Genomic DNA, 11187 nt, shown 5'->3' on the forward strand with positions numbered 1-11187 from the left:
AATGAATTTCTAAAACACACTGCCTGAACACGCTCTTAGCAGTGTAGCAGTGGAAGAGTTGACAAACACTGGACTATACTCCCATAGTATCCTCTAGCTTTAAAAATGCATCTTTCTCAGATGCTGGTGGCTTACGTATATAATTCAGCCACTCCAGAGGCTGAGATCTGAGGGTAATCATTCAGAGCCAGCCCAGGCAGAAAAGTCAGTGAGATGCTTATATCCAACAATCTACTCAGAAAAAGCCAGATGTGGCCATCCATTGTTGGTAATTCACACCTGTAATCCTAGCTACTCAGGAAACTGAGATCTGAGGATCACAGTTCAAAGCCAGTCTGGACACCAAAGTCTGGAAGTCCATGAGACTTATCTCCAATTAACCACCAGAAAACCAGAAGTAGTGCTGTGGCTTGACATGGTAGAGCACTGGCCTTGAGCTGAAGAGCACAAGGACAGTACCCAGACCTAGAGTTCAAGCCCCACAATGGACCAAAAAAACAAAAACAACTAGAAGTGGTGCTGCGGCTCAGATGGTAGAGTAGTAGCCTTGAGCAAAAGAAGCTCTGGGACAGTGTCCAGGCCCTGAGTTCAAGCCCTAGAAGCAGCAAAAAAAAAATAAGAAACAAAAATAAATGTGTTTTTTCTCTTACGAAATGAGTAACCTAAAAACCTATAACCTTGAAATTTCTGTGCTTATTTCAGAAGTAGAGCCATGGGTTTATGGAAATAACTGAATTTCTTCCTTTCTTTTTTTTTTTTTTTTTTTTGGTCATTTGTGGGGCTTGAACTCTGGTCCTGGGTGCTGTCCCTCAACTCTTCGGCTCAAGGCTAGTGCGCTACCATGTTGAGCCACAGCATCACATCCCTGCATTTCTTTTTCAGGATTAATTTGTCATTAGATAGGATGACACAAGTATGATTGATTTAAAATTTGCCCTAGTTCATACATCTGTCATGTCATTTTTAACAGTAAGGAATTATAATCCTGATGAAATTGATACCTCAGGTCCATAACTAAATCGGCATCCTCTTGTTTTGAAAAATGTAAGTCAAAACGACACTAGAACAGTGTTGCTTTATAATTAACTGGTATGTAAATTGCCTTAAGTTTTGGAATACTTCTGACATAATTAAAATTTGCTTTTAAAAGCAGATAATCTGTAACTGCATCTAATTCAAGATATAACCCTAAAGTGTTTCAATGTATGAATGTGTTAGAGCAAAAGAACTTTGAATTTTCTTGAAAGTAAGTGCACACTAAAAGTATATCATAATTGTGGATAAGATGGGCTAGATAATGGGCTGTTCATTTGTTTCTGAAGGATTCATCGACTCTCCGTGGTAGCAGTATGTTGATGTGAGAAATATTTCATGCCAAGATGATAGGAATATTTATAAACCTATAAGAAGACCAAATACAGATCTTTTTTAAGTGACTCATTTTGTAAAATGATGGCCAAAAAATAAAGTGGCAGCAAATTCCATTTTTTAGGGAACTCTTGCAAATAAACACAAATGTCTTTTGCTCATGTTTTTCTTCTGTGCTGTTACAGCATTAAAGCTGGGTCCTGAGTCGTTTAAGTTTGATGGAGCTGTGGAGGCCGTGGCTGTCAGGCAGGCTGAGAAGTATTACATCCTGCGCCCGGAAGTGATTGAAACCTACTGGTACCTGTGGCGATTCACACATGACCCGAGATACAGGCAGTGGGGCTGGGAAGCTGCACTGGTAATTAAGCTACTATCTCCTTTATCCATGAGAATATGAATAACCACTGATCTGTCTGCTCTGCTTTGAGTCACTTCACATTTCTCTGATGAAGAAACTCTTTTTTTTTTTTTAAATGGAGACAGGCAGACAGAGATGCATGATCAGTCTCTGTTTCTGTTTTTCTGTGTGTCTCCATTTCTGTTTCTTTTTTTTTTTTTTTTTTTTTTTTGCCAGTCCTGGGCTTGAGCTCAGGGCCTGAGCACTGTCCTTGGACTTTCTCAAGGCTAGAGCTCTACCACTTGAGCCTCAGCACCACTTCTGGCTTTTTTCTATGTATGTGGTACCGAGGAATCGAACCTGGGTCTTCATGCATGCTAGGCAAGCACTTTAACCACTAGGCCAAACTCCCGGCCCTCTTACAAAGTGTCCCTGAACCTAGCGCCAGTGGCTCACACTTACAATCCTGGCTACTCAGGAGGCTAAGATCTAAGGATCATAGTTCAAAGACAGTCCAGGCATGAAAAAGTCTATAAGACTCTTATCTCCAGTTAACTATCAGAAAACCAGAAGTAGCACTGTGGCTCAAAGTAGTAGAGCTCCGACCTTGAGCTGAAGAGCCCAAGGACAGCGCCCAGGCCCAGAGTTCAAGCCCCACGACTGACCACCAAACACACACACACACACACACACACACACACACGTTTCCCTGAGTGTAGAATTCTGGCCTGTTATCTACTAGAAGTGCTTTCCCACTGATCATCGCTCTCCTCTGTTAAGTGAATCTTCCTTTCACAAGAGCCTGGCCACACCAGGAAAGGAAAGGCAGTGTCACTGCAGTCTTTTTCATCTTCTCTGAAGTCCTCTGTGTAACCGCAGAAGGAAAGACATACATTGTTCACAGGCCAAGTAGATGACCTTCTGTTCGCTTTACCCAGGTCCCCATAGAGTCACCACAGGAAGACTCAGTAAATGGTTAAAAGTTTACTAGACTGAAAGGTAAAATGTGTATATATTTGGGATTCAGAATTTATTCTTTTTGGGGGGAGGCAGTGGTTAGAATTGAACTCAGGACCTCATGCTTGCTAGTCAATTCTGCTACTTAAGCCAGGCCCTAAGTCCTTTTGCTTTAGTTTTAAGGCAGCTTTTACCTATCGTGACCTCCAACTACGATCCTACTACCTCTGCCTGCTGAGCACCTGCAGTGACAGGCAGCACAGAGTCGGAAATTTTTAATGGTTAATAAGTAAGCAGACTTTCTGAAAACTCTGGTTCTCAGTTAGCCAGGAATAACAACTATTCATCTTTTTTTGTTGTTGTTTTGTTTTTTGCCAGTCGTGGGGCTTAAATTCAGGGCCTGAGCACTGTCCTTGGACTTTTCTCAAGGCTAGCACTCTACCACTTGAGCCACAGCACTACTTCCAGCTTTCTTCTATGTATGTGTACTAAGGAATCGAACCCTGGTCTTCAAGCATGCTAGTCAAGCACTTTACCACTAAGCCAAACTTCCGGCACAACTATTAATCTTTTATGAAAATTTAGCTTCTTCTTGGGGAAAATGTGTTATCCCCTGAATTTACTGGTTATGTTAGACAAATAATTGTGATTAAGTATCCGTATTCAAATTATTTAAGGTTGGCAGTCTAGACAAAATGATTAAAGACATGCAAATGAGAGGTGAGGATTGGAAGTAAACTACTGTGCAGACACCACACAAGGATATTAGGGCAGCCTGTGTGTATGCTAGCTCATGTAAAGAATGCTTCACAGTGGCAGAGTTGGAACCATGGGACCAGCCTTGCATGCCAAATCATGGCTGCTCTGCTGGGTTGTTTAGGAATAGAATATATGCACACATTCGTGCGCGCACTAGTGAGAATGTCTGCTTTATAAACTATGCAGCTACACACAGGCTAAGGACTTGCTATCCATGGGTCAGTGATTCTTAGAAGATCCCTATTGATAGCTAAGAACTTCAGCAACAGCTTGCCTGTTTATCAATTTGAATAAATTGCAGCCTTTCTCTGTTGGCATCTGCAGGTCCATGGTTCAGGGACACCCCTGCTGATGCTCAGAGTGCATGGAGGTTACTGAGCCTTTTCCTGATGTGTGCATGTGGTGTTGGTTCTGGTTTGTTTTGTTGTTGTTGTTGTTGTTGTTTTTTCACTGTGCTTAACCAAAAAGGTACAAACTGCATAACCTGGGCAAGCCAAGAATGGAGATAGTTATGTTCTAAATTCAAGTCTGGGCAGAATTTCATGACAAGAAGATAGAATGGGGACCAAGGAGGAGGCTGCATGTCTGAATAGATGAACTTGTCATCAGCTGGCTCTCTGGGCAGCGAGGGCAGGGTGCTGTAGCCTCAGCTGTAACACAGCATAGGCAGGCTGTCAGGCCTGAGTAGTTACACATCAAAGTGAGAGGGAGGGAGGGCACGTGCACTACATGGCTTCAAGTTTAGTTCCATCTCCCTGCTACTTGCTCAAAACTGTTCTGACAGTTCTGATGATGGTGATCTGTTCTTCACATCAGGACGTCTTGTATTCAGACTATGCTTAAACTATTTAACTATGCTAGGCACTGGTGGCTCACATCTAGAGTCCTAGCTGCTCATCATGCAGAAGTCTGAGGATCACAATGACAAGCCAGTGGAGGCAAGAAAGCCCCTGAGAGGAGCCCCTTACCTCCAGTTAACCACCAAAAATCCAGAAGTGGAGCTGTGATTCCTATGGTAGAGTGGTAGTCTTGACCAAAAAAGCTCAGGGACAATGCCTAGGCTATGAGTTCAAGCCCAGAACCAGCCTATACATACACCCAGACATACAATGAAGCATGAGTCCTATGGTAAGAAAGCCTTCAACCCAGCTATGATAAAATGGAGTTAGGAATGGGCAATCTGAACATTTCACTGCTCATTAGTTTTTAGGGGAAAGGAAAATCAGAACATGAAGAGTAGCAAGACCTAGAAACTAAGTCAAGGACAAATTCTCCATACCTTCTCTGGACAGAGTCTCAGGTGGCTGGAGGTTTGGCCTAGTGGTAGAGTGCTTGCCTAGCATGCACAAAGACCAGGGTTCAATTCCTCAGTACCACATGCATAGAAAAAGCTGAAAGTAGTGTTGTGGCTCAAGTGGTAGAGTGCTAGCCTTAAAGTCCAAAGGTAGTGCTCGGGCCCTGAGATCAAGGCCCAGGCCTGGCACAAAAAAAAAGCCAAAGTGTGCTTTCCATGTAATTCTGAAGTGTGAGCCATGCTGGAGAACTGATGGCTTTGAATTCCAAGTTGAATTGTGAGTAGATTGATTAATTACTGAGACATGTCCAAAGATGTAAAAGGAGGCATACATTTAAGATGGTTCCTTCCAGGGAGGCATTGGAGCACCCAGCGGGTCGGGGAGCACTCTCCTGGCCCTCTGATTGTGGCACGGTTTGCCCCCTGGGGTCATGGTGGCATGGGCACATCAGTGCATTAATGGCATTAGAGCAGCCTTGGTGCATAGCCAGCCATGGGTGGCTGCGAGCTATTGTCACTGGTACCCTGCACCCTAGGCCACCTCACGGGGTGGTCAGGGCCCTGTTCTTCTATAAGGAGCTCCTGAAAAAGAGCTTTTTAGCAGCTGAGGTGACTGCTTTCCCTTGGAAATGATCAAAATTGTAATTCAAGCTGACCTATCTTGCTTAGTCAGAATGATTGCTTTATTGTTGTAGACAGATCCCTAATGGAGGAAGATAAGCCTAAATGTAACATCTAACTTAGGGAAATATGAAATATTATAGGATGATGAAACACGGTGGAACCTGCCTATATATAGCCCTGGTACGCGGGAGGCAGAGGGAAGAAGTCTGTACATTTGAGGCCAATTGTGGACTATCTAGTGAGACTCTTGTCTTTGAAAACAAAGAAACGAACAAAAGAAACTGAAGAGTGTTCAGTAGAGATTTCCATCTTGTTTATTTTTTCAGTATGAGAATATTTCTGTTTGGTAATGTACGCTTATGTTTATTATAATGAAAAAATAACATATCCTTAATGAAATTTTCCTGCGGCTGCCATGAGCTCTCGCTTGTGAGCCTCCATTGTCCTTTATTTAACACCCTGTGCTTGGGCCATCTCTTCCACAGGCCATTGAGAAGCACTGCCGGGTCAGCGGTGGGTTTTCTGGGGTCAAGGACGTGTATTCCCCCACGCCCACGCATGATGACGTCCAGCAAAGCTTCTTCCTGGCTGAAACATTAAAGTAAGTGAATACAGTTTTGTAATTAAGTACATTCTTAACTGGCACAGTAGATCAAGTTACACCTATCAGTGGATAACCACACACACATTTATCAATTCCTCACGTTGACAGCTTTCAAAATCTTTTTTTCTTTTTTTTTTAATTGGTCATGGGGCTTGAACTCTGCCCCTGGGCGCTGTCCCTGAGCTCTTCAGCTCAAGGCTAGCACTCTACCACTTAAGCCACAGCACCACTTCCAGTTTAATTGATGGTTAATTGGAGATAAGAGTCTCACAGACTTTCATGCCCAGACTGGCTTTGAACTGTAGTCCTCAGATCTCAGCCTCCTGAGTAGCTAGGCTTACAGGCGTGAGCCACTGTGCCCATCTCCTCTGTTTTTTTTAAATGTCTAGTAATTACTGCTGAGCATACCAGAGTGTTTTGCTTGTCCGTCACCGGTCTTTCCTCTCCTCCCATTCTCCTGGCCTCGCCGCTCCCCGAATGTCTGATCCACAGTGAGGCCCCATGGTTTTATGGCCTCCTGTAGTCTTCAGTCTCATATTTGTCCCAGATGACTGCATCTCATTGCTTTTGATGGCTGAGTAGTATTCTCTTGTATGCCTAGCTTGTGTTTCTGTATTTCTTTACTTAAAAAAAAAAATGTATAGGGACCGGGAGTTTGGCCTAGTGGTAGAGTGCTTGCCAACATGCACGAAGACCCGGGTTCGATTCCTTGGTACCACATACTTAGAAAAAGCTGGAAGTGGTGCTGAGGCTCAAGAGGTGGAGCTCTAAGCCTTGAGAAAAATCCAAGGACAGTGCTCAGGCCCTGAGCTTAAGCCCAGGACTGGCAAAGAAAAAAAAAAAATGTATAGACTAGCTTGCTCTATGATTGCCAGTGAATTATGTCTATGATTTATTACACTAAATTTTACTCTTAGCTTTTCCTAGAATTGTAAATCCTTAGATGCATTTCAGGAAGAGTGACTATAAGGTAGAGATTTCATTGAATGTTTATTTAGTGCCCTTAAATTACTTTGCTCTCAGTCTTTTGGCATACATTAGGCTTACCTAGGTGTTTCTATTTCAGTGGGGAATAGTGGGCCTCATGTTTGTGGAACTAGCACTGTGTCCTTTGAGTTTCTTTTCTGCTTTGTTTTTCTGCTGAGGCTGGCCTCTGACCAGGATCCTCCTCTCTGCCTCCCTTGGTTAAGATTATAGGTGTGTGCCACTACTTCCAACTTGTTGTTGAGTTAGTCCTCTTCTCTTTTTGCTCCAAGAGGGAGGCCTCAGAAGCCAGTCTCTCCTCCTTCCATGTAGCCCTGTGCTCAGCCTTGGAAGGCTTCTTGCCACAGAGATAACTGGACACATGCACAGAGTTTTGGACATCTGGGGTAGGACTAAGAATTGCCATTTCTAGCTCACTCCCTTTTACTTCATAAAAACAAGGGGTGTGGCCTAATGGTAGAGTGCTTGCCTCATGCACAAAGCCCTGGATTCAATCCTTCAGTACTGCATACACAGAAGAAGCTGAAAGTGGCATTGTGGCTCAAGTGACAGCACTAGCCTTGAGCAAAAAAACATGTCCAAGACATGCCCATGCCCAGGCCCTGAGTTCAAGCTCAACTGGCAAAAAGAAAAAATAAAAAAATAAAAAAAATAAAAAAAAAAAAACTCCACTTGGCTAGAGTCGTCCACATGCCTGTTTTGAAAAGAAGCTCTTCAATGAGCCCTTGTAGGGCCCAGGGTCGGGTGTTAGAGATCTAGCAGCCAGTGGCTCACTCCTGTAATCCTAACTGCTTAGAAGGCCGTTCAAAGCCAGCCCAAGCAGCAAAGTCTGTGAGACTCTTACCTCCAGTTAACCACCAGAAAGCTGGAAGTGGAGCTGTGGCTCAAGTGGTAGAGTGCTAACCTTGAACAAAAAGAGCCAAGACAGGAGTGCAAGGTTGAGTTCAAGCCCTAGTTCTGGCACATGCACATGTACACACACACACACTCACACCGCACACATAGAGAGTTAGAATGTACATTTCCTGGCTGTATGTTCTTGTTAGGTCTTGATTTTGTGGTGCAGGTGATGGGCCTGGAGTATTAGCATACATGTTAGCCGAATTTTTACCAACCAACTCTCCCTCGACCTTATAATAAAGCTATTCTATGTGCTTTGGTGACACCACCCAGGAGTAGCATTGTAGTAAGTCATCAGTGTAATTTCTAATGACTGTTATTGCCGGCGTCGCCGCCCATTTCTTTCTCTGCACTGTGCTGTTACTTTAAAGGCAGTTGCTAACCCTGCTGACAGCTGTACAAAGTGAATGCCAGGAAGCTGAAGCTTGAGGGGCAGACAAATGGAGAGGATGGTAGGGGGCAAATATAGTTGCATCATTCACTATCTGCAAGTGAAAATGAACCAGACCTCCTGAGGGGCAGAGTGGGGTTGGGAGAGATCGGGGAGAGGCAGTAAGGAGAGGTCACAGTCATCAAGATGCATTTGGACTCACATTCTAGAACCTTCTAGAAACACGTTTCTGAAACTTCCTTAATAGCTTGTCCTACCAGAAACTATAACTACCAATGTATTAGGAGCAGTGTAAAAAACATTTTGTGTTCCAATAATATACTTCCCTTGTTTTCCTCAGTGTTTATTATTAAGAAACATGGATTCCCCTCGCATGCATGAAGACCCGGGTTCCATTCCTCAGTGCCACATACATAGAAAAACTGGAAGTGGTGCTGTGGCTCAAGTGACAGAGTGCTAACTTTGAGGAGAAAGCCCAAGGACAGTGCTCAGGCCCTGACTTCAAGCCGCATGACTGGCCAAAAAAAAGAAGAAAAGGAAACATGGATTCATTTCTAGCTGTACCATGAGCTCCATAGTCGTGGTGCTGTACCATGAGCTCCATAGTCGTGGTCCCAGCTTACTGTTGGTACTATATGTAATTTTTTAAAGAGTGTCTTTGAAAAATTATGGAGGGATCTGTTTTATGCTGGGTTTTTTTTACAGCATTATTTCATATTCTTTAGATAGATGCGTAGATTTTTTTTAACATACTTCAGCAGGTCTGGTTGCACTTCTTACTGGGTTTCTTCATGTTCTAGTCTAGATGCTGTTTTTGTGTTTTAGGTCATTTGGGTGACTTGAGTTTCTACAATGCCACCTTTCTCTTCTGTTGAGCCACTATGATTTCTTTTTCTTTATTTCTTTTTTTGCCAGTCCTGGGGTTTGAACTCAGGGCCTGAGCACTGTCCTTGGACTTTCTCAAGGCTAGACTCTACCACTTGAGCCACAGCACCACTTCTGGCTTTTTTTTTCTATATATGTAGTACTGAGGAATCAAACCCGGGTCTTTGTGCATGCACTCTACCACTAGGCCAAATTCCCAGCCCATTCTTGATTTCTTACTGCATGTCTTTTGTTTTGTTTTTGTCTGTCGTTGGCCTTGAACTCTGGGCCTGGGTACTGTCCCTGATCTCTTCAGCCACAGTGCTGTTTCCTTCTCACCATGTTCTAATGGAAGCCCATCTCCGCTTCTCTCCCCAGATACTTATACCTGCTGTTCTCTGGTGACGACCTCTTGCCTTTAGACCACTGGGTATTCAACACAGAGGCGCACCCGCTGCCCGTGCTGCACCTCGCCAACACCACGCTTGCGGGCGACCCTGCCGTTCGGTGAGGGGAGTCGCCCTCCCCTGTACTTTGTTTACATGGACCACTGTCTGCAGAGGTGGCTTTTGGAACCCAGGGCCTCTGGCGTTGGCACGGATGGGGCGACACTGCCCTGCGGGGCTTCCCAGCTTGTAGATATATATCAACTTGGCAAATTATTCCATTTTATACCTGACCAAAACATGTCCCGGCACGTGCTGGACAGAGAGCTGATGTGCTCTGACTCGGAACGCACCGGTGACTTGGGGACCGGGTCTGCGCGGCGTGTCACAGGGCCGCCACCAGCACAGGGCGCGGGCCACACGAGCTTTTCCTCCACACTCGCCACCAAGCGGCTTCGAGCATCTCCTTCCCATTGCCTGTCCCTTTCAGTCCACTCTGATGAGGGAATGAGGTAAGAAAATCAGCAACCACAAAACCCCACCGTGGAATGACTCCATGAAGGACCAGAATTCCCTGCCCCGCTCTGACTGTCCCTCTGTCTCGTTGAAGTTCCCTGGTGGAATCTGATCTTCTCTGTTGGGCTCCACCTCCCAAAGAATCCTCTGCCACTCATTGGCTCCCTAGGCCTCAGCCGCCATGCTCCAGGTGCAGCCCCACCCGCGACCTCCTCAGAGGTTCACCAGTGCTGGCAGCTTGACCGGAAGTGGAGGAAGAGCCAGCCATGACCCTGAACCTCTTCCTACGGGAATTCTTGGTTTTGTTGGAAGCTTGTTGTCCTAAGTCAATAAGTGACCAAGTCCATTTAATGGACTTCATTCTCCTGGTACGGCGGGTCAACCGTCACTCATCCTCCAGCTTCACCCAGGTGGCTGGGCCGAGTTCACCCCGCCGCCCCGCAGGCCTCAGCCATTTCCCTATGTGACAAAGACGCTGCCAGACGCAGCCAGGCTTCCAGACATTCTCTGCCTGGATCCAGGACAGGCATCTTTTATTTATTATCTCATCGAATAGGTGAGGGGTTCATCAATAGTTTGTCTTTTAGTTTCTCTGAAAATATTTATACACATCCAAAGAGTTCATGAGAATAGCTCCAAAACCATTTTCAGTGCTAAGTGTGTGGCGTAATCAGTCGTGTCCCATGAAGCTGGGGACGGGCCAAGAGACTTGCTCTTACCATCAGATTTCATATTGATCTGTCTTTATAAAGAAATGACTATTTCTTTATATTTTGTTAGAATAAAACTTAAATTATGAGGAACTATAATGTAAGAAAATTACTAATGCTTATAAAAATCTGTCCCCTGAATTTCTGTGACAATGCAAGACATTTTTTCCTATTTTCATTTAATACCAACATCTTCTACTGACATGAATAAAACTTGGAACCAATATGATTAAGCTAGTATTTCCATGAGTGTTTCATGAACCAGAGTTGCCCAAGAAGGCTGCTTTGGAATTCTAAAGATTTAATTTCTCATTTTATAGCATTTCTTTTTAACCTCTATGAGCATGTAGGAGTTTAATAAATTAATCTGATTCAGCATTTGTAAGGGTGATATCTTACACCACAAGTCAACAGACAAGTCTTACAGTTTATTCAACAATCACTAAGTGATATCTACCCCCAAACTGTCAAGACACACAGAAATAAGGACTGA

General features: G+C 44.3%; 1 protein-coding gene across 1 annotated transcript in view; it reads left to right on the top strand.

The window, feature by feature from the left end:
- Nucleotides 1-10332, top strand: part of Man1a2 (mannosidase alpha class 1A member 2) — a 74666-nt gene extending 64334 nt beyond the window's left edge. The window contains exons 11-13 of the mRNA XM_090334097.1: nt 1554-1726; nt 5825-5940; nt 9461-10332. Of these exons, the coding sequence (XP_090190223.1) occupies nt 1554-1726; nt 5825-5940; nt 9461-9593 (422 nt within the window). The 3' untranslated portion in view covers nt 9594-10332. The remainder of the gene's footprint in view (nt 1-1553; nt 1727-5824; nt 5941-9460) is intronic.
- The last annotated feature ends 855 nt before the right edge of the window (nt 10333-11187 follow it).

The sequence above is a fragment of the Megascapheus bottae genome, chromosome 6 (genome assembly GCF_031878675.1).
Source record: "Megascapheus bottae isolate mThoBot1 chromosome 6, mThoBot2.hap1, whole genome shotgun sequence".
NCBI classification, from domain to species: Eukaryota; Metazoa; Chordata; class Mammalia; order Rodentia; family Geomyidae; genus Megascapheus; species Megascapheus bottae.